At 31.6% G+C, this 24,041-nt stretch overlaps 1 protein-coding gene across 1 annotated transcript in view; it reads left to right on the top strand.

The window, feature by feature from the left end:
- Positions 1 to 18,583, top strand: part of LOC127716383 (AF4/FMR2 family member 1-like) — an 87,333-nt gene extending 68,750 nt beyond the window's left edge. The window contains exons 14-20 of the mRNA XM_052222567.1: positions 1,730 to 1,823; positions 3,550 to 3,686; positions 6,335 to 6,400; positions 8,283 to 8,376; positions 8,915 to 9,034; positions 10,724 to 10,916; positions 11,566 to 18,583. Coding sequence (XP_052078527.1) covers positions 1,730 to 1,823; positions 3,550 to 3,686; positions 6,335 to 6,400; positions 8,283 to 8,376; positions 8,915 to 9,034; positions 10,724 to 10,916; positions 11,566 to 11,681 — 820 coding nt within the window. The 3' untranslated portion in view covers positions 11,682 to 18,583. The remainder of the gene's footprint in view (positions 1 to 1,729; positions 1,824 to 3,549; positions 3,687 to 6,334; positions 6,401 to 8,282; positions 8,377 to 8,914; positions 9,035 to 10,723; positions 10,917 to 11,565) is intronic.
- The last annotated feature ends 5,458 nt before the right edge of the window (positions 18,584 to 24,041 follow it).

The raw sequence follows: 24,041 nt of genomic DNA, 5'->3' as shown, positions 1-24,041 counted from the left end.
AACTTGATTTTATGAGTTCTATACTCATTTTGACCTACTTTAATTTTTTTCTATGGATGATATTTTGTATAGATTGGTTGATTGGTGTTTTCTTTACTACCTCAGCACAAAAAGGCTATATATTGTGGCAATAATTTTAGATAGATAAAAGCATATAATTAAAAAGTAACCTGAAAAAAAACCACTTAAATGGTGAAGGAAAGGTATGATCTAGCCCAATATCCATGATTAATTTTCACAAAGAGAGGCGAAGGATACCAAAGGAACATTCAAACTCAAAAAAATGAAAAAATAACTGACAACGCCATGACTGATAAAGAAAAAAGACAAACAACAGTACAAATGTGGAAGTATGAAGAAAAAGAACCTTTAGTCATGTTAGTAGTAATTGTGGAATAAAGTTCATTTGCTATGACTTTTTTATGCCCCCGCCGTAGCGGAGGGGGCATTAAGTTTTACCCTTGTCCGTCTGTACGTACGTACGTACGTACGTACGTCCCGAAATTGGTTTCCGTTCTCTAACTTCAGTTTGCCTCAACCAAATGTTATGAAACTTATACACAATGCTTATTACCACAAAACACAGATCAAGTTTGAATTTTGGTGGCGTCACTTTAACCGATCTAGAGTTATGCCCCTTTATAAAAGGAAATATTGCAAAATTTTTAGTTTCCGTTCTCTAACTTAAGTTTGCCTCAACCAAATGTTATGAAACTTATACACAATGCTTATTACCACAAAACACAGATCAAGTTTGAATTTTGGTGGTGTCACTTTAACCGATCTAGAGTTATGCCCCTTTATAAAAGGAAAAATTGCAAAATTTTTATTTTCTTCTAAATATCAAGTTTATATAATATATTTTTAAAATTGGAGTTATCTTCCTTTGACCATGATTATAGTTGGATCAACTACAATCAATGCTTTATACAATGCAATGTTTAATATTGACTTCCACTGATAAAACACAGATCAAGTTGAATTTGGGTAGTGTCACTTTAACCATTATTGAGTTATGCCCCTTTATAAATAGAAAGATTGCAAATTTTTTTAGTTTCCATTCTGTAACTGAAGTTTTCCCCAGCCAAACATTATGAAACCTATACACAATATTCATTACCACAAAACTCAGTAAGGATCAAGTACAATTTTTTTGTTTCAGTTCTCTAACTTGAGTTTGCCTCAACCAAATGTTATGAAACTTATACACAATGCTTATTACTACATAATACAGATTAAGTACGAAATTAGGTGGCAACACTTTTACCATTCTAGAGTTATGTCCCTTTATAAACATAAAAATTGCTGAATTTTTTAGTTTGTCTCAACCAAATGTTGTAAAACTTATACACAACTGTTCTAGAGTTATGGGTGTTTACAAATAGAAAAATTGCTGAATTTTTAGTTTCTGTTCTCTACTTAAGTTAGCCTCAACCAAATGTTATGAGACTTACACACAATGCTTATTACCACAAAACTCAGATCAAGTTCAAATTTGGGTAGCGTCACTTTTACCGTTCTTCAGTTAAGTCTCTTTATAACTATATGATATGCAAGCGGGGGCATCATCTGTGTCCACATGTGGACACTATCCACATTTATTTAAGATTTATCATAATTAACTTTCTGTTGATAATGTTGTGTTTAGATGCTTATATCACATGCTCAAGCTAAGTTTTAAAGAATTGAGAAATAGTGGAATATTTTTTGACCATTTGATATATTACAGCCTGGAATCAAGTGATATTCACCGATCTCGTGCCAGAGATCTGAAGCATCAGGCAGATGAACTTGCCAAACGACTAAAGCATCATCCAGACTTTGTAAGTTAGAGTAGATGTAATGTTTAGAGATATTTAGATTTATACAAAAAATATTATGTAATAGTTTTGGACAGTGCAAATGGTGCAGTGCCGGAAATTTTCCAGGAAATCCTGTATGACAGACATATTTTCTGAATGGATTTATCAATAAGATATGTACAGATATATAACAACTAGACATCATCAATCCAAAAGTGGGATTAGGAAAACTAGATCTTTTATTTATCCATTTCCTTAAGTGATGAAGGAAATAAAACATTTATTGAAAAATACTTTGCTAGTATGCTAGTACAACCGATCCTGTTATTGGAAATTTGTGGTAACAAGAGCAAAACAAAATTAGGGAGTAACTATATTTGATGGAAATGAAAGTTATTTTAAAAATACAGGCTTAGAAATTATGGAAAATTATCAAGATGCAATTTTTAGCTTGGAAATGGCTTTTGTAAAGAATAAAAATACAAATGTAGGACCAAGTGAAGTAGCTTATTAACAATAGAGAATTTGTTTTGCCTTACGTCTGAATTTTGGGACTGGACCAAAGTCAGAGTTCATATTGTCTTGCAATCAGTCAGTTTAATTTAAATTCTCTAAATAGCTATTAAAAAAATTGATTGTTCTTGAAAAAAATCTACATGTAGATAAGGACGAGAGCTAGAATAACCGGTCTCGGATGTTGTAATGTCGAATGGTTGCTATAAAAGTATTTAATAGTAAACAATCAATTTTGATGACAATGAAGACATATTTTGAAGTTTAATAAATGAACTAATCAGTAGAGTTAAATTTGTTTGATTATCTGACACTGTAATTAACTTCAGGACTGGACTGTCAATGTCAAGAATACTGTCAGTTGTTTTTTGTCAATTCTTCTTAGTAAATGTGATGATTGAGTGCAATCTATTGCAACATTTGTTTAATAAATGAAGGACAGGTTTTTTGCTCATAAATCATCTGGTAGTGCAGAATAGGTGTTGATTAGAACATAAACGCCATTTACATAACTGAGAAATTATAATTACCATACACATTCAGACAGCCTGTAAAAACTACATAGAGGCTTATGAATAAATTTCTAAATAGACATGTTTTTGTTTATCAGTAAAAATTGCAGGTTTTTTGTAACCAACTTTACAAAATGGGTTGGGTTGATGTCTACTATGTAACTATTTTAACCCTGCTACATGTTTATGTACATGTATCAAGTCAGGAACCTTGTCATTGGTTGACACCTAATGCTTTGGTTACTGTAAATTCAGAATTTATTGGGTGCATTTATTATTGCGATTTTTTAAAAATGGACAAAATGCGAGATTAATTATTGCGATATCAGGAAAATCTGTATACAGCTATATGTAACAGATATCAGACAATGTCAGAATGCTAGTTCTTATTATTGCGATAGTCACCCAGTCGCATCATTCGCATTCATAAAAACCTTGCAATAATTTGTGAATTTACAGTATTTGGGTCATTGGTTTGCTATCCCATTGATGTAATACTCCTTTAATTTATCTTTGATAGTTGATGTTAAATTTATTCACAACTTTTCTTCTCTAGGCAATTGAGAGCTTGATATATTGTATAGACATGCATCTATTACAGAAGACTATATAAATCATATAGATTCTGCTTTTGCCAGAAAGTTATAATATTTTCCATCCATTTCAGATAATGAAATCGGTTTTAATTCTAGGTATTTAGATTATTTAGATTTTTTTTTCAGACTGACAGAATTGCTATGTATTTATTGTATATTGAGTCTATGTCGTCCTTTGTATTGTGTGGATATGCCATGGAGAAAGAGGAACGCAAGGCCACCGATGTTTATAAAATGTACTCTGACACATTTAACTTAATATCGTAAGTATCTTGTAAAACAATCAAATCTGGGTTGTGAAATAAAAAGAGATAGAATCAGATCTAGTGTTTAAAAGAAAACAACTGTTGAAAAATGCTGAAGGAAACAACAACTTGCACCAACCCCAAAATATTAAATCAGAGAGGTTTAAATAGCCTGGCATTGTGCAGATGCAGTATACTGTAAACACAAGTATTTTCATGGATATTGTTTTTGCCCTTTTTAGCCTACTTAAGGACAATTTATTTTTTCAATTTTTTTTTACTGTGAAAAGATCCTAATTTGATATATTCTTGACAATTCATAATCATATTATTTATCTACTCATGAAAGTCAAGATAATTAATTTACATGGCAAGATGTATTCAAATGTTATAGAAAGCATTACCGTTACCTATTTACTGTTACAAGACTGGTTTATTATACACTTAGTTGTATAGCTCTTGGGATTATATTGGTGTCTGGGTTGATACAGGTGTGATATTGAAAAAGCCATATAACATTCTCTGTGTAGTAGGTACCCAAACATTCCCTTTATCTGTCTAGACTATTTTTTTTTTTATATGAGAACACTCTGAAAATAGCAAACATTAATTTAAACATTCACTCCATATTCTTTAGAAGTCCAAAAAAGTTCACCAGAGATATTTAACTCTTATTATATAGTTAGTTATGTGTTAGAAAAAATCCTTTGATCTGAAAGAGTGCAATTTTTTAGTAACTTGGCAATTTGTAGCCGTGTAGGATGAACAGTTATTTTAAAAATAATTTCCTTTAATTTCTTTTTTCCGACTTGTTAATTTTTATGAACCAATATTTCACTATATTGATTCAGCACTACTGTTTTAGAAGATTAAATTACATTAAATTAACATTAGTTTTATATCTTTCTTGTGGTTTTGTAGAAAGTCATTTATTTTCTGTACAGATAGCAAAAGCTGTAACGTCTAAATACTAGGATTTTATTCTGCAGTCTGTTAGTGAAATGAAAATTCCTGGAAAAAAATAGTAAAATTACTTTTAGATGTAATAAATTGCTACAATTTCTTAGTACAATCCTTACCAAGAGAATTATAATGGATAATACTGATGAGAATATCGAGTGCATCTTACCAACATTGAATTATAATTCTGATTATGTATAGTGAAATTCTCTTTTAAGTACTTTACAAATACACTTGAGAATGACAGCTGTAATGACCTGCATATTAAAATTTGTCTAAATGGACCATTTCAGTTTTAAGTCTTTAGGTCCACATACAGGACACCTTAACCAGTCAGAATGTTCCTAAGCAGCTATGTTTCCTCAATGCAACACCAATTATGGTTTATGCTATTGCCCTGAAATATTTGGCACAATTTTACATAAGATCAGACGACCTGTAACTTGTATAGTCGTAAAAAACTGGTCAGTTATGGTCAGGAACATTCCTACTGAATGGTTGAATCTCCATATTTTCATAATGCCTCAACTCCTCTATAGTATAAATTAATTAGTCACCTGTAGGAACTAGCCATTTCCCAATTTTAAGAATTGTGGGTAGTCTTGTATGTTTATCAAAATGAAAATGAGGTTACACTATTGGTTGGATACTCATCTTTTGAACATCATGAACCAATTATGTTTTGATGTACACTTTTGGAAAATATTACCCAGAATGCATTAGATTTGAAACTGAATTATAAAAAAAATCATAATTCGCTACCATATAAGATACTGTAGTCTAATATATAGACTAGTATAATGTTAGTCCTCTTCTAGCTTCCATTTGACTGGGAAGGTTTATATGGCAAAGAATACTTTACAAATCATTATTTTTAAGTGTAAAATTTTCCATAATAGCATCTGAAACACTTCTGAAATGTATTAGAATTGTTAATAAACATTTGAGAATTGTAGAAGTTTCAGCTGTTAAAATTGTTACCGAGGATTAACGTGTTCATTTGACATTTTTGTAATCTATCAATCTTCCAACTTTGCAGTAAGGCGATTTTCTCTTCCTATGGGAGGTATTAAAAACTCATTACTTCAATGGGATACACTATTGCCATTAATTATTTATTCACTAAATTTAAATGTATAGTTTGTTGACTTTCACATAGTCATGATTTTCTTCAATAAAGTGATTAGGATTATGTTACTTCTCTGATTAATGACAAAAATACAACTGCCTTATAACAGGATATATGTATATTTATTAAAGCAGTCGACTATGTCAGATCTAAACTTTACTTATGTTATTATATTCATAGTTTTTTTATTCATAAATCGATGTAATGTTTTTATTAATGTTAGAAATGGGACAGTAGGTAATAAGCTACAAATGTAGGAATCTTATGTATTAATTTTCCATTATGAGCGATTGTCTAAATATACAGTAAATACAGGCTCTGAAATAAGAACTTTCAGTTTTTTCCATGACACTGGTAAATGGGGATACAATGTTTTAATGAAATACACATTTGTGATTGGCTTGTATGCAAACTTTGGCAAAATCATGAAATCAATTATCCACAAAAATACATGTTTTCCTCAATCCACGAAAATTGGTCTCCATGAAAATGAATGAATCCAGAGTATATGTAGATCTTTACCATATTATGTGTTCTTTAATGTATAATTAATAATCTGTTTTTATTCTGTTTGTAGTCATATCTGTAAAATAAGGCCTAGTGCTGAAACTTCAGATACAGAGAAAAAACTAGCAGTATTAATGTAAGTGTTAACATTTTTGGATTTTAAAAAATGTGGGGGAGGAGGGAATTATATACCATACTGGTTTCTGTGCTCTGACACGTTTCTGGAATACTTTTTATCAAGTATACTTCAGACCAAATGCATCTAGATAAGCCAAAGATGTATAATGTTGGAGAGCATTTAAAACCAATAGGGCCCAAACAGATCAGCCCACTTTAGTTTTATGAAATTGTTCAGAACCTGTGGCTGACTACTGGAGATAAGATAAAATCAGTTTTTATACGCCCGTCAAATTTTTGACGGGACGTATTATGGTATACAAATGTCCGGCGTCCGTCCATCTGTCTGTCCGGCTTAAACATGTCGCACCGTAACTTGAGAATGACTTATCCAAATTTCATGAAACTTAACATAGTTGTTTCTTATGATGGTCAAACGATCTGTATACTTTTTGGTGAAAATAAGATTAAAACTTTTTGAGTTACGGGACTTAGTAACTAAAACAGGTGTGTGTTTTTTTTCACATGTCGCGTAGTATTTCAAAAACAATTTATGATTATTGCTTAAAACTTTACACACTTCTTAGTTATATTAATCTTAAGATCTGTATACTTTTTGGTGATGATGCAAAATTTTATTTTAGAGATATTGAGTATTTTGTTAAAAAAGGGGGAGAGGTTTTTCACATGTCGCGCCGTATCTCAAAAACAGTTTATGGTTATTGCTTAAAACTTTACACACTTCTTAGTTATATTAGCCTTAAGATCTGTATACTTTTTGGTGATGATTCAAAATTCTATTTTTGAGTTATTGAGTATTTTGTAAAAAAAGAGGAGGGGTTTTTCACATGTCGCGCCGTATCTCAAAAACGATTTATGATTATTGCTTAAAATTTTACACACTTCTTAGTTATATTAATCTAAAGATCTGTATACTTTTTGGTTTTGATTCAAAATTTTATTTTTGAGATATTGATTTTTTTTTTTTTAAAAGGGGGGTTTTCACATGTCTCGCCGTATCTCAAAAACGATTTATGGTTATTGCTTAAAATTTTACACACTTCTTAGTTATATTAATCTAAAGATCTGTATACTTTTTGGTTTTAATACAAAATTTTATTTTAGAGATATTGAGTTTTTTGTAAAAAAAAAAAAGGGGGTTTTCGCATGTCACGCCGTATGTCAGAAACTATTTATGCTTATTGCATAAAAATTCACACACAAGACGACGGGCGTATCATGCGCTCATGGCGCAGCTGTTTATTCTATTAGCAATGGCAGATTCCTTAAAACCTCCATTGAAAGTATGTTCTTGACAAATGATATATGCGTTGAAAATTTTAGGTTTTAAAAGAGAGTTGATAGATACCAAAGGGATATTCAAACTCATAAGTCGAAAAACTTACAATGCCATGGCAAAAAAAGAATCACGAAAGTATACAGAATTCAGTCTATCAGATCTTAATACTTGATAGATTGTAAATAAGTGATAAAATCTGAACTAAAATTTCCGGTGTAGTTTTGAATGCAAATTTGTCAGACATTGTCCATTTAAAGTGAAATATTCAGCAAACTATCAATGTTGTTCAGATCTTAATAGCTAAAGTATAGTACGAACAAGGAGTCCTAGGTGTTGATTTTCAGTTTATTTTACAATTTTGTTAAGTTCTTGGATTTCAGTGTCTAATCTGGGATGAAGACACTTGTGGATATAGAGTTGTATGTGATCCTTTGTTAAATTGAATTGAAAATACCTGAAAATGAACAATTTGTTTTTTTGAATGTGAGAAAGCTGAGTGATATTTGTATGTAGAGTGATGAAATACATGTAACAGATGATTTTGTTGATAATGAATTATTCTGAATGAAGAATCAAAGATATATTGTTTTTCTTTTATCAGATATAGAATCCAGTCAATACTATGTTTTAAGTTGTACAAAATGAAGAAAAACGAAGCTTTGAAGTTCAAGAAAATCATCGATGAACACAATAAGGTAAATTTATGGACCAGGGGACATAACTCCAGTGTCAATTTGAATTTTTTTTCTCTAATTTCAAAGATCTCTGTATCTACAGCTTTTCTGCAACATTACAACTACCCAACAGGAATGATACTAGTTGTACATTCTTCTTGATAATGACAGTAGTTTGAGCTAGATTGTAGGTATTAATGGCAAATTTAAAAAAACAAACTTGATATAACAAATTTTATCTTTAATGTGAACTGGTATGCACAATAGTATTTCACACAAAACGCTGTTATCTTTGCAGATGTTAAAATGACAATTTTTTTATCGCACATAAACATTATGCAGACAATATTGTATTGATTGAATGTGTCAAACCGAAATATTATTTTGAGGAAAATTCTGTAGCACAATAAACTGATGAAATAACATATCTGATTTAAATAAGATTAAAATGCTTATTTTTTATATTTAGTTGTTTATGTCTTTGAAATTCTGAGATATGTCAATTCCATTTTTCTCTAAATTTTCAGAATGTTTGTTTAAATGATGCTTTATTTTTCAGACTTCATCATCAAAACAACCAGCTCATGCGCCGTCCCCCCATTGGAACAACCGATCGACGCCATCTCCCATGTCGCCTTCTCCTTCCCCTGCTGGCAGTGATGGGTCTATAAGATCACAGGTAAAACGTTGTCTTCTGCAGATACCTTCCCCTGCTGCAGTGATGGGTCTTCTTCAAATAGTATCAGTTTGTATTTAACCCTAGGGCAGACTCCAAAGATTTGTCCCCTTTACCAAAAATAATTATTTCAATTATGTAATTGATTATAAAAATATAATTGTACCCCACGCAACGGGTTGCGGAGGGTATAATGTTTTTGACCCGTCCGTCCGTCCATCCGTCAGTCCTGTTTCTTGTCATCGCAACTCCTCTCAAACCACCCAACAGAATTTCACGAAACCTTTTTAGATAATAAGGACATACTATGTAGTTGTGCATATCGACAGGAAATTGTGATTCAATTTTTTTTCTAGGAGTTACGCCCCTTTGAACTTATTTACTTTAATGTACTACTGCAACAGTTTGTCATCGCAACTCCTCTCAAACCACACAACAGAATTTCATGAAACCTTTCAGATAATAAGGACATACTACGTAGATGTGCATATCGACAGGAAATTACGATTCAATTTTTTTTCCAGGAGTTACGCCCCTTTGAACTTATTTGCCCAATATACTACCCTCCGTCAGTCCTGTTTCTTGTCATCGCAACTCCTCTCAAACCACCCAACAGAATTTCACGAAACCTTTTTAGATAATAAGGACATACTATGTAGTTGTGCATATCGACAGGAAATTGTGATTCAATTTTTTTTCTAGGAGTTAAGCCCCTTTGAACTTATTTACTTTAATGTACTACTGCAACAGTTTGTCATCACAACTCCTCTCAAACCACACAACAAATTTCATGAAACCTTTTCAGATAATAAGGACATACTACGTAGATGTGCATATCGACAGGAAATTACGATTCAAATTTTTTTCCAGCAGTTATGCCCCTTTGAACTTATTTACCCAATATACTACTGCAACCTTTTGTCATCGCAACTCCTCTCAAACACACAACAGAATTTCATGAAACTGTGTAGATATTAAGGACATACTATGTAGATGTGCATATTGACAGGAAATTATGATTCAATTTTTTTTCCTGATACAATTTTTTTTTCTGACACTTATTTTATTTCTCCAATGACAATGTGGGGACGTGGGGTATGTGAGCGCGCTCACTAAGGTTCTTTCATTAATAAAAAAAAATTCAAGGGATATTCATCCTCCTGTAGAATTGAGAACAGTTTAAGATATTTTCTTTTTTCATAAGAATATGTAAAGACAACTGATCTCCATACTAAATTTTTAAAACATTTTAAATTTTTTTTAAAAATCTGTACTAATTTGTAAACAGAATTGTAGATATATCATTTCTTAATATCAGAAATCATTGAATGAAAAGGACCATTAGACTACAAATATGTTAACATCAGAATCATTTAGAGGAAGCAGGAAATGTAAACAGACAGAAATTCTTAAAATAGTATAGAGATATGTAGATGTCAAATTTGATATAATAATAGAATGTTAATACATAACAATATGACTTAAGAATGTTTTATGTTGTAAATTTCATATTGATTATATATTTCATATTTCTAGTCATGTGACTGCTGCAAGGCTGACATCTGTGTATTGTTTATTCTGTAATAAATATTATTTCATTAATCTCTATGTCAACTGTGCAGAGAGGCAAACAACCATCTTTTAATCAAATTATCTTCAGCTTGGCTATATTATGTTATGTTACTTTTACAGGATAGTGGTTATACGCCTTCCAAACTTCCGAACGGGAACATTTCCACTCAACCAACCATGTCATCACCAGGAACGGTCGCAGTTCCTCAGCGGATACATTCCATTACTCAACAGTATCATAGTATAGTTAATTATGTCGTCCAGTGCCATGAATTCTGGGATCAAGCAGAATCTGTATATAGTGATCATAAAGGTAAAAAAATATTGGCATGGAAATTCATTGGTTGCTTAAGGGTTTGTCTCTCAACCTTTCTGACTTTTTCTAAGGTTATGCATTACATTTCCCCCCGGCAACCATATTTAAAAAAAAATACTCTCAAATAATGTTGTAAAATATTTTGAAACTCCTTCTCTCTTTAATTGTTTTCTTATGCAGTCAATCAACAAATAAAAGATATAAAGAGACAGTTAGGTTGATAGGCATAGATAAGGCATAACTTCTATATAATCTTTTATGACAATTAAAGTCTACAAATTGGGTTGATAGGCATAGATAAGGCATAACTTCTAAATAATCGTCCATAACAATTAACGTCTACATAGAAAATACTACTAGATCTTGTATAAAACAGAATGACTATAGATAACTTATTATATAACAGTCGTACAGAAATCGTGACCTCTTAAAACATAATATTAGATGTTGTGGATTCCAATGAGTAACAGCCGGAACAAGTGCCAAAATACATGACTGCATAATTTTGTGCTACAACTTCAATAATAAAATGCATACAGTTTACAAGAAAAATATATTCAAGCAAAATATACCATTCACACTTGAAATATTTTTGATTCACAAAGTGTCACAAATTTTATTTTACAAACAGTTTATTTTTTTCTAGTTTCAGAATTTTATGGTGATATTGACGATCAGTGTGGATCTCTGACTTTACATTCTTCTGTGCCAGATCTGGTATATTATGTACAAACTGGTCTTCAAAAGATCAAAGAGACGTGACAGTGATCCAAATCTTAACAGTATGGCAGCTATTGGCTGACAACCTTTGTGATAAAACCATGGCATTCTCAAGGTCTTCCCTCAACAGTCTTACCATAAATGTCTTCTGGAAGACCTTAATCAGATTTTGGTGCCCTGTTGTCAGATCTTAGAGGATCTTTTTTTAATCAGTTCTATAAAGCCTTTTTAGTTTGTTTATTTTGTTTTATAAGAATTAAGACATCTTGGTCTCATATTGTAGAAAGTTGAATGTTTGTAGTTAAAATATGTTTATTTTCTTAATCATATCTGAAATGTTAATTTGTAAAGTATTTTTTGGTATTAATTCTTTTACCATGACTTTTCTTTTAAAAAGGTGAACTAAGATAAAAGTTAAATTTGAGATAAACTGTATTTTAGGTTACTTTTAATTGCCACAAATTTCATACATTCCTCCAAAGTATTTGTTGTTTAACATGTTATGCTTACTACATTTGAAAGTTAGTTTTTGAAATACACTAAATAACAGTTTATGGTTTAAGCTTAAAGTGCTAAATTGTTCTTCCATTGCTAAGTTCAGTTTTAAGATTCCAGTTTAATATCAGTGGCCTCTGTTCCACTGTGTCATGAAGAATTTCTCAATAAATTAAAAAAATAAATTGTGAATCTTACATTTCCATGGCATTTCAAAATCTCAGTTTGTCATTTGATGATAGATCTCAGTAGACCTTGACCTTGGAGTACTTAACAATGGAGCATGACAAGTAAAGTGCATTCCACACGAAACATTCATGTCACTACGGCAATAAAAGTTGTTGTTACTACAGCAATATATCTTGACCATGGTTATTACTAGTCATTAGTGATTGTAAACAAAGATACAACAAAAAGGATTCTTTTATCAAGTTGTGTTATTTTATGTAATTAATGAAGAACAATGCCAAAGTTGTTTTCTGTATATTAATAGAGAGTGCTATCAGGGGGAATAATCAAGGCATGATGGTTGGTTGTGTTTATAGCCATTGTGATAGAATGGGGACAAAGGGTAATTCTTCTATATTTTCCTATTCTCATAAAAGTTAGAATGAATGTATGAATAATTTTAGGCTGCAAGTTTTATATATATAAAGATATCAGCTAAACTAGATACACGTATTACCAGTATTTTTTAAATGAAATTTCCATATCGCCATGCACATACTAAAAACAGGTAAAATTTTGCTGGAATTTACCTATATCGAATTAGCAGCTGTCATTTTTACACTAAATTTTCATCTACTACAAAATCAAAATTCTAGGAATGCTTCAAATGGAGTTTTTTTTTTCTCAATTCGTTGTGGCATGTACTCTTTTAAAGTCCAGCTATGTGTAAATCATACACATTCAAGATCACCAAGTGTAAAGCAGAACTGCATCATGGTTGTGAATTTTATTCGTTTGTAATAAATATCAAAATGACTTGTTTCAGATGGAATGACAATCTGGTACTTTAGCTGCCATTAAGATTAACAGTTTTGTTTGTTATTCATTGGTCAGAATCGAAAGGCTTATGGGTATCTTTATTGTTGGTACACCAAAATTAGAATACAGTTACATCATTGGTTATGATTTAGCAAATATATCTTGGAATGAATCCGATTCTGAATCAGTAAAGTTTAGTCAATCTGTAGCCCATACTTCAGTCTGTAGCCCATACTTCAATCTGTAGCCCATACTTCAGAACATGCAAGAAGAATTTCCCTTTGTTTTTTTAAAGCCGGTGGTGTTTGCCGAAATATGTCAAAAAATTATATTTATTGTTTCAATATTTATATATTTATTAAAAATTTTGTATATAGAATTAGTTTATGCATTATTTAAGAATTGTGTATTTTGTTCCACATTTGTATGTTAGTCCTATTCATGTAGTAGTGATTTTGAAATAAGTGGTTCATTTTTGCAAAAATTAGAAAAAGGGTACATACAAATTTTGTTGAATGATATTCCTATTATTAGTTAATTATCCTATTAATTTTAATAATTTAGCTACTTGATTCCACATAAAAATACCCAATAAACAAAACACAAGATTTTATCTATTTGAAAATTCTAGTATGTGTTAATAAGATGCTTTACTTTCACAACTTTCACAATGTTTTAAAACATTCTGTTGATCATTGAACAAGAGACAATGCTGTTAAGTGTTATAATAATATGGCTTAAAATTCAAGATAAATTTAAAAAAAATCAAAGTCCAAGTTGACGGATTAATGTCTGAAAAATGTCTTCAAATTTTCATCATTGCAACAATTAAGTTATGTTAAGGTGTAATTGGTATCTCATAACAATCCTTTTCTGTATTTTTTTTAAAAAAAACCTGCTTCCTACAAGCATGGCATGGATGGTTAATATTTGATGGTGTTTGTCATCAACAACTTACTGTAAAAATATCATTTCTTCTTTTAGAATGAATACTTATGATAGACCATTGATATTTGGTATAATCAAATTCTTATTTGGTCCTTTAGAGTATAAATACTTGTGATAGACTATTAACAATTGTTACAATCAAATTCTAATTTGGTTCTTCTGATAATAGATACTTCTGATAAACCGTTGATATTTGGTATAATAAAATTCTTATTTGGTCCTTCAGACTATAAATACTTGTGATAGACTATTTGCAACTGGTTAAATAAAATTCTAATTTGGTTCTTCAGATAATAAAGGCTTATGAGAAACCATTGACATTTGGTATAATATAACTTTCATAAATGCTAAAACCTTGCATCCTTGTATTTCAAAATCATGTTCTTAACTTTATTTTGCCTTCCTGCCCTCGCTCAGACACTTAGGGTCTCTTAGTTAATTTTGATTGAATATTCTATCTATATATATATTTTCTGAAGATTTAAATAACAGAAATACAGAAACCTATGGTGTTATGTTAATTTTTGCAAACATTAATTGCAGATAACCAGATATTTATTTTTGTTAAAGTTTGATTAATCAAAACCGTTAAGTAGTACTTAGAATAGTAGAAGAATAGCAAAGGTCTGCATCCCTAGGAGGAAGCGCCCCAGTTTTTAGCCAAAAGTACAAGTTCAGGAAATGGGGGAGGTAATTTTGCCTGTTCAAATTAAATTCCACTCTGCAGGAGCAGCAAGTGCTCACCCTATCAACAATATCCACTCTGGTTATGTTTGGAGTTCATGCTATGGCCTCAGGTTAATACTCTTAGTCTGTATATTCTAATTTGATCGACACCTTTGAAACATCAGCTGTTGCTTCTTATTTACACAAACTACATGTACCATTAAACAAGCTGTTTTGTCTCGTCATTAAATCTACAGTATATAATGTGTCATGACAAAACTTGATATCAAATAGGAGACACAATGAAGTTTAAAATAAATAGATGAATAGTATATTTATTTTGATCTCTGAATTAATATAATATATATATCATATTTATAGTAATTTATTTTTGAATGGAAATCAAATTGTGAAAATGCCAAAAAATGGACATAATTAACAGATTGTTTATCATTAATGTATTTATTATTGTTATCATTGTTCACAACCATCTTCTCAAGTCTGCAGTCAAATGATTTAATGGTCACATCCTCCTCATTTTCACTCCATGTATCACTGGGTTTATATCAGCTGAATAACAGACAAAAGTACAAAGGTTCAAATTTTTATGCAATTCAATATTTTGACAATATAATAAATATGATGCCAACTGCCTTCTCTAAGGTGGTTTGGTGTCACAAGATATTTTGTATTGTAAAATCCTTTTGCAAGACAACACTTTTCTGTAGTTTTTCATGGTTGTTGAAATCTCATTAATTTTTTTCCTCATAGTACTTGAATTTTTTTATCTTTTTCATGAAGACAACAATTTGATAGCAATAAAGCATTTGATATATGCAAGGGATTCCATTGGTTAGGATTTAAATCATTTGTTACTGCAAACGATTGGTTGTTACAGAATGTGAAGGATCATGGGTAATATCATTGTAAATCTACCAAAATAAAATAATCCAATGCATTCAATGCTGTCATTGTTGATATGTATAATCATGGTTCAATGGTATACATTTTTTTTACCCAGAAGCCTTTACAATTTATAGCTACAAATCTGATGAAGGTATTTTAGATAAGGGTAATTGGGTCTCATTGTCATTTGCCTTAGTGATGCAACAATTTGTATGTGAAGTGCTTTAAATTTACAATTGCTATTATTGTTTGTAATTGTATACTTTGTCTTATAACAATACTCTGTATTAAAACTAAAATAATTTATATAATAATGCCATGGCTTACAGATAGTCTATTTTATAACCAAACTATCTGCCCCCCCCCCCCCCCCTCCCCCCTTTCCCCTAATTATATGTTTTACAATTATAGGCTCAACAGACCCTCAGTTTTAGAGAAGAAGAAAGTTTTGAATTTTTTTACAGAAATTTCAGCTGTTCATTCTGAGGACCTGTCAGTGTCTATATTTAACTTTTCAAACTTCAAGGAGATCCCCTTCTGAAGAAAATTTTGTCATAGATCCTCATAATTTTTTGATGTAAAGGAAAGATTTATAATAAAATGAAAATAATTATTAGTTAGTAAGCTAAACCATATGTTAAAATAGCATATGCACTCTATATTGTGTAAATAAACACAAAGTTTTACAATAATTTGATCAATTTTATAAGACAAACAACAACTTATAAAGAAGTAAAGATGAAATACGCAGATTGTTCTCAAGAGCTACAAAATTGCTTTCCCTATAATGGGAATGATAATCAGGGGGCGGGAATGGATTTTCAAATTTTCTGAATAAATATTTGGAGGCTTCCAACAATATCTGAAGAGTTGACAACTTTGACAGTAAGCTTAAGGTTGATTTTGTACCACCACTTGCTTTTCTATGCAACGACATATAAATTACATCAGTGCTATAATATGTTGACCCTCAGTAAACTACCAGTGTGCTATTTAATTTTTTTTCATGTGAACAAGTTTGTAAATATGGTGCTAGGACATAGTGTGCTAAACAGTAACTTTGTGATACCATACACTGGATATCACTTTATTACTCTTTAATAATGACTGGTTTTTAGATCATAGTGGTTAAATATAGCTTGTCAAAGAATTAGAATATTCATGAACTGAAAGATTTTCAGATTTTCAAAGCACTGATGCATATTACATCAAATATAGTTATATAATAAGTATCATGGGTGAATCAAAAATCTAAAGCAGTTGGTGGCCATGTTTAAAAGCTTTCAGAAATATGAAAATAATTAAGAGGTTTCTTTGGAACTGATCATTTTGCAAATTTCAAATTTGGAAATTTTTTGGGCATGTACACCATAACACTCTGAAAAATCATTAAATTTTGGTTAAATATGGAACTGTGATGGAACACTTTATTTTATTTTGTATTGAATTAATTAAGACTGGTGCTTAAACAGCATCTCTACGTGATTTATTTAATTTTTTTCATTTAAAACAATTGCACAAATATTTTTGTTTGTAATACCCAATTGCAGTTTTTATTTTACCATGGAAAAAAGGTTAATTTGCTAATAATTTGGAAGTCTATAAATCACATTAACAATCACAAACAGGGGCTCTTTGGACATTAGATTCTACAATAACTCATATTTTTTATTATACTGAAATTTTCAAGACTTGTGAGTACTTTTCTCATACTTTTTTTTTGTAGACAGAGACTTAGATTTTTTTTTAGCTCATGGTAATCAGAACATGGCCATTATTTTGTTGCATGATTTTATTGTGAAATATGGCTATAGTATATTCAGTGTTCTATTTTCAAGCTATATTTGAACCAGTCATTAGATCTTGTTTTTGACAATACTAAAATTTAAGCATGGCCTGTCACATCTCATTAGTATAGATCTCTTGTATGGTCTAGCCCTGATTTAGTTGGTAATAAATGTCTATACAATAAACTGGCCAACAAAATAGAAAATCCTTCTGTTAAATGGACAAATAGAATATGAAACTAGGCACGATTTCTTGAAGAATTTCTAGTCTGAGTTTTTATAAATATCTGACTGTTTATACAGGGAAAAAAACAGATTTAGATTTGAGATTTTTATAAGAGAATCACACCCAAGTGTAAATTTGTAGAAATGATTTGCTTTAGTTAAATGTACATTGTTTGTGAGGCTATTTATATCATTCCAGTTTCTGTGATCTGTTTTGTTAAAACTGGATCTCCTTATTTGCACATGTGGAAGGTAACCAGTTTATATCAAGTGAGGTAACCATGGATTCAGATATGAGAGTTTCATATAAATACTATAATCAAAATTCTCTCCAGTCGGTATTTCTCTGTCATTTCATAGCTTTTTATGCTTTATCGATACATTAAATGTATGATTTATGTCAGGGAACTTTACTGTAGTCTGTTTCAGCTCCACCCATCAAATCAGTTTCCGTTAAATGCAAAAATCTCTGTTGTATTATTTGTTTTCCATTGATTTGAACCATGGTTGCCTTGGTAATTATTTTTCTGTGTTCAAAAGTATTTATTGATATTGCGTAAATATGAAATGTACGAGAACCATGTGCAATGAGACTGAAAATTTTATATTTGACAAAAATATGCATTATTATTATTATTATTTTGTTTTCATCACCATGACAACGGTTGTGTTGATGCTTAATTGTTTGTTTGCCATTGGTTAAGACCACATTAAATTAGTTCTACAATTGATAAGCATTGTATACAAATTATATATGAAATGTGCTCATTATTTTTGTAAATTTGCAACAAGTTACAAAGTACAAAGTTGAGTATATAAACCAATTTGTAAAATTCATTGAATTTTAAGAATTTATTTGTATTGGTCTTTAAATACAATATAGGCCAAATTATATACTTCATGTTCATTATTAAATGACACAAATGTGAATTTGTATTTGTTATTAATCCTATATCATCAGGAAATTTGTTTGCAGACCTTGTCCTGATTTATAGTATAAACAGTGGAATTTAGCTAGATTATACCCTGAGCCCTGAGGGATTAGGGGTAAACTGTTTTACCTCTGTCCAACTCATGAAATTGTTGTCACATTTTCAAAGCTTTATGTGAGCATTTCAGATCTATCACTCCTCAACTTTCGGTAAAAATAGTTTGGTTTCATCTTGTTTTAAATTAGATTTTAAGAAATGAATTTTTTGGTTGCCATGATTTGTTGGTTTCTGTCTTGTTGCCGTTTCCTCATATCTCATTTATTTGGTGAAATGTACTTTATGAATAAAAATAAGTTTGTATATTTGTTGCATCAGAAATACTTTCTGGATTTACCTCCATCAGGAACACTAAAAAAAATGAAAGCCAAGGAAGTTGGAATACTTGAGCAGCTATATGACAAATAGGTACCTTAAAAGAATAACCAAAAATGCAAAATCCATCTAAGGTCAACTTTGTCTGAGGGAGTTGTAACCTTGTACCTCGTATGGAACTATTGGTAATTCTATTTCTTTGAGGACTTGATAGCCATGACCATGTATGCTGCAAAATAAAAAAAATCTTGCTTTAAATTATTTATGGTTGGACTTAATATATTTTTGTCGAGCCTTCGACTTTTGTCGAAAAAGCTAGACATAGCGTTCCTACATTCCGTCGTTGGCGGCGTCCACAAATATTCACTCTGTGGTTAAAGTTTTTGAAATTTTAATAACTTTCTTAAACTATCCTGGATTTCTACCAAACTTGGACAGAAGCTTGTGTATGATCATAAGATAATATTCAAAAGTAAATTTTGTAAAAAAAAATTCCATTTTTTCCGTATTTTACTTATAAATTGACTTAGTTTTTCTGCCAGGAAACATAACATTCACTCTGTGGTTAAAGTTTTTGAAATTTCAATAACTTTCTTAAACTATCCTGGATTTGTACCAAACTTGGACAGAAGCTTGTTTATGATTAAAAGCTAGTATCTAGAAGGAAATTTTGTTAAAATTTAATTCCATTTTTTCCATATTTTACTTATAAATGGACTTAGTTTTTCTTCCAGTTAACATTACATACAGTCTGCAGTTTAAGTTTTTAAAACATTTATTAGATTCATAAACTATCCTGAATTTTTACCAAACTTGGACAGAAGCTACTTACAATCAAAAGATAGTATAGAGAGGAATATTTTTATTATTTTTTTTCCTCATTTTTGTTGAGTCTGCGATTAACAGCAAAAGTAGGCGAGACACTGGGTTCCACGGAACCCTTACGAATTTTTATCAAAGCATTAACTTAGGATTATGTAATCATAGATGTAATCCTGTTTATTTGGCCTTATGGTGTGTGGATAATGATTTCAGTAGCAGAACTGAATAAAGTTATATAGATACAGGGGCATATCAATATACTAAACATTATCCATCTTTTTCATAACAGGTACTAGATATTTTCACCATTAAACATGGGAACTTGCTCCTTACAATAAATTCAAGACTTCATTGTGTTCTCATACACAGAACTCTTAGACTAGGGTCTAGTTCACATTGAGTTAACCTCATTTGTAATATGAACAAGAGAAACAGGCCTGTACATCAATGGAACAAACTCAACAACAAAAAACTCTTTGACTAAGGCTGTGTTCACTGAGCTTAAATCAATTGGAATATGAACAAGAGAAACAGGCATGTACATCAATGGAACAAATTCAATGACACACAAAACTCTTTAACTAAGGCCGTTTTCACTCTGAGCTTATCTCAGTGTGAATATGAACAAGACAAACATACATGTACAGTAATGTAACAAAACTAACTCTTTGACTAATGCTGTTTTCACTCTGAGCTTATCTCAGTGTGAATATGAGCAAGATATACAGACATGTACATCAATGTAACAAAACTAACTCTTTGACTAATGCTGTTTTCACTCTGAGCTTATCTCAGTGTGAATATGAGCAAGAGAAACATGCATGTACAGCAATGTAACAAAACTAACTCTTTGACTAAGGCTGTGTTCACTGCATGGGCTTAACTCAGTGTGATATGAGCAAGATATACAGACATGTACATCAATGGAATAAACTCAATGACACATAAAACTCTTTGACTAAGGCCGTTTTCACTCTGAGCTTGACTCAGTGTGGATATGAACAAGACAAACAGGCATGTGTATCAATGTAAAAAAACTAGCCCTTTGACTAAGGCTGTGTTCTCACTGAGATTAACTCCGTCGGAAAATGAGCAAGAGAGAAAACGGTAAATGTACCTCAATGGAACAAACTCAATGGCACACAAAACTCTTTGACTAATGTTGTATTCACATTGAACCTAACTTAGTGGGAATATGAGCAAGAGAAACAGGCCTGTACATCAATGGAACAATTTCAATGACATACAAAACTCTTTGACTAAGGCCGTTTTCACTCTGAGCTTAACTCGGTGTAAATATGAGCAAGAAACAGGCATGTACATCGATGTAACAACCTCAATGATACACAAAACTCTTTGACTAAGGTGGTGTTCACATTGAACTTACTCAGTGTGAATATGAGCAAGAGAACAGGCATGTACATCAATGTAACAAAACTAACTCTTTGACTAAGGGCCGTTTTCACTCTGAGCTTAACTCGGTGTGAATATGAACAAGACAAACAGGTATGTGTATCAATGTAACAAAACTAGCTCTTTCACTAAGGGCTGTGTTCACTGCATGAGCTTAACTCAGTGTGAATATGAGCAAGATATACAGACATGTACATCAACGGAATAAACTCAATGACACACAAAACTCTTTGACTAAGGCCGTTTTCACTCTGAGCTTAACTCGGTGTGAATATGAACAAGACGAACAGGTATGTGTATCAATGTAACAAAAACTAGCTCTTTCGCTAAGGCTGTGTTCACTGCATGGGCGTAACTCAGTGTGAATAATGGGCATGTTCATCAATGGAACAAACTCAATGAATGCACACATAACTCTTTGAATAAGGTCATGTTCACTTTGAGCTTAACTCAGTGTGAATAGGAACAAAAGAAGCATGCATGTACATCAATGGAACAAACTCAATGACACACAAAACTCTTTGACTAATGTCGTTTTCACTCTGAAATTTGACAACCCTGAGTGTGAACAGGAGCAAGAGAAACAGGCATGTACACCAATGGAACAAACTCAACAGCTCCATGACACACAAAACTCTGATTGTATATACATATCTCTTGTATTAGAAATAAATAAAAATTGTTGTTAAATTTCACTAGGCACACGTCATTAATTGTCAATCATCGCCAATTGTAATAAGCAGAGTCGACGTTTGGCCACCTCTGCCTACATAGGATTATCTTATTTGAATTATATACGGGTATTGGAAATTGTTTACATAATCTTACTTCAAAGAGGTGTGACATTTTCTGGGGACGTCACATATTAAGTATTTTTTTTTACAGATGAGATAAAAAATCTTTCACGCATTTTTTTGCTGTTTTGTGATATGTGAGCAAGGATAAAAGTGTAAACTGCGAAATAATCAACATGACAAGATCTATCTACTCTGGAAATTTGACAACCCCTTTTAGGGTTACTGCCACTGAAATGTTGATTATTATACATTTATTTCCCGCGCCTGAGGGAGATATGAAGATTTGTTCACCCAAGAAAAATTATATTTCACGAGGGCATCGCCCGAGGGAAATATGACTTTTCGAGGGTGAACAAATCTTCATATCTCCCTCAGCAAAGGAAAATGAATGTTTTATTCCACTGCCTATACTTTTTTTTCTTCTGAACATAAGATATTAACTTACATAATTGTTTTCTTATCCGTTTTTTTTTTTATAACTAAACACAACGTACACAATGATAATCAGTACCGATTAAAAGTTAATTATTTATTCATTTTGTTTGTTTTTAGATTTGAAATAATCTTTAAAAAACGAAATTACTGTACTATTCTTAAAAAAACGATCAAAACGTTTTAAAACATTAACGCGGGTAACGTCGCACAAGGCAGTTCCGACGTTCAGAGGGGAATATGATACTCCGAAGGGAATATGAAGTTTTGTTTGACGTCACGTGGGATAGTTTCAAACCAATCAAATGTTGATTTCGCTATCAAAATCAACATGCAGGGGAATAATACTGTTGTAGTTTTGGCTGTTAGGGAGCTACCATTTGATTTTTAGAGGGGGGGGGGGGGGGGGGGGGGGGGGGGGGGGGGGCTAGAATGAAAAATTTTGACTTGCATTTTTTTTTAGTTGTAATCTCTGTTCAGCCTTTTTATTTTTACACTCTATTCGGTCCTGCCTTTTTTTACATAATTGTCATCCTGCCTTTTTTTTTTTGCCAAGTTGCTCGTCCTGCCTTTTTTTTTAACACAAAAATCCTGTCCTGCCTATTATTTCAAATTTCATCCTAGCCACCCCCCCCCCCCCCCCCCCCCATAAAAATCAAATGGTATCTCCCTTATCTTAAAAAAACCTGTATGAGCTAGGTAAAACACGTAAATTGCAAAAATAACCAGCATCACTAAGAGTAACTATAGAATTTGCATTTAAAAGTCCAAATTATCAAACTGGCGATTTTTTACAAGGTGACCGATACATGCACAGGTGTGCCACTTATTTATTAAATTTCTGCTGCTACCAGAGACATATATATTACAATGAATTCAATATACACGTCTCTACTGCTACGTTGTCTTTTGAATTGTTTGCATTGGTCATCGCGTTTTTTTACCACGGTATCTTACATGTATCCCGGTGTGCCCCGTCGTTGTCTCAATGTTTGCTTTGTTTCTGTATTTTGTGGTGCTCCGGCCGGAGTTGTCGGGCATTTTATGACAGTATGTGTAAAAGTGTGTAATATAGATAAGACTGGTATAATGTTGCACTGAGCTGATCAATTACAGTCGTCTAGATCCATAGCCTCCCGTCTAAGCTGACATGACTGCATGTCTTGACTGAGAACTTAACTCGGTCATACAATATCCCAAGAGTCACTACAGCATTAGATGACGCCTTATGGAGCAAATTATTCTATTCTTTTCATATTATAATCACCCTTAATTAAGACAGGGTATATACGATTCGGGTGGGTTATTTTTTCAGGCATTGGAACTGAGACCATGCAGGAGAGTGCGAAAAGACCTTATCTTGTTCAAACTTTCTGCTTCAATACCTAGCTCATCGTTCCAATTATGTCTGCTTACTGACAAAGCATTACCAGAGAATATAAAACATGATCTAGAACCTTAATTACTGTATACAAGTTTTCTACAAGCTTAATTTCGGTTGTGAAGTTGTATGATAACGTTCAAGATTTTGGTGAAAATTAGCATAGATTAATAAGACTCAGTTTAATATCATACTGATGAAGGATATCTGTTATCCGAAATATTCATTGATATTTGTAT

The sequence above is a fragment of the Mytilus californianus genome, unplaced genomic scaffold (genome assembly GCF_021869535.1).
Source record: "Mytilus californianus isolate M0D057914Y unplaced genomic scaffold, xbMytCali1.0.p SCAF_9, whole genome shotgun sequence".
Classification (NCBI taxonomy): domain Eukaryota; kingdom Metazoa; phylum Mollusca; class Bivalvia; order Mytilida; family Mytilidae; genus Mytilus; species Mytilus californianus.
The sequence above is the reverse complement of the archived record's forward strand: the minus strand, read 5'-3'. Positions and strand labels throughout refer to the sequence as shown.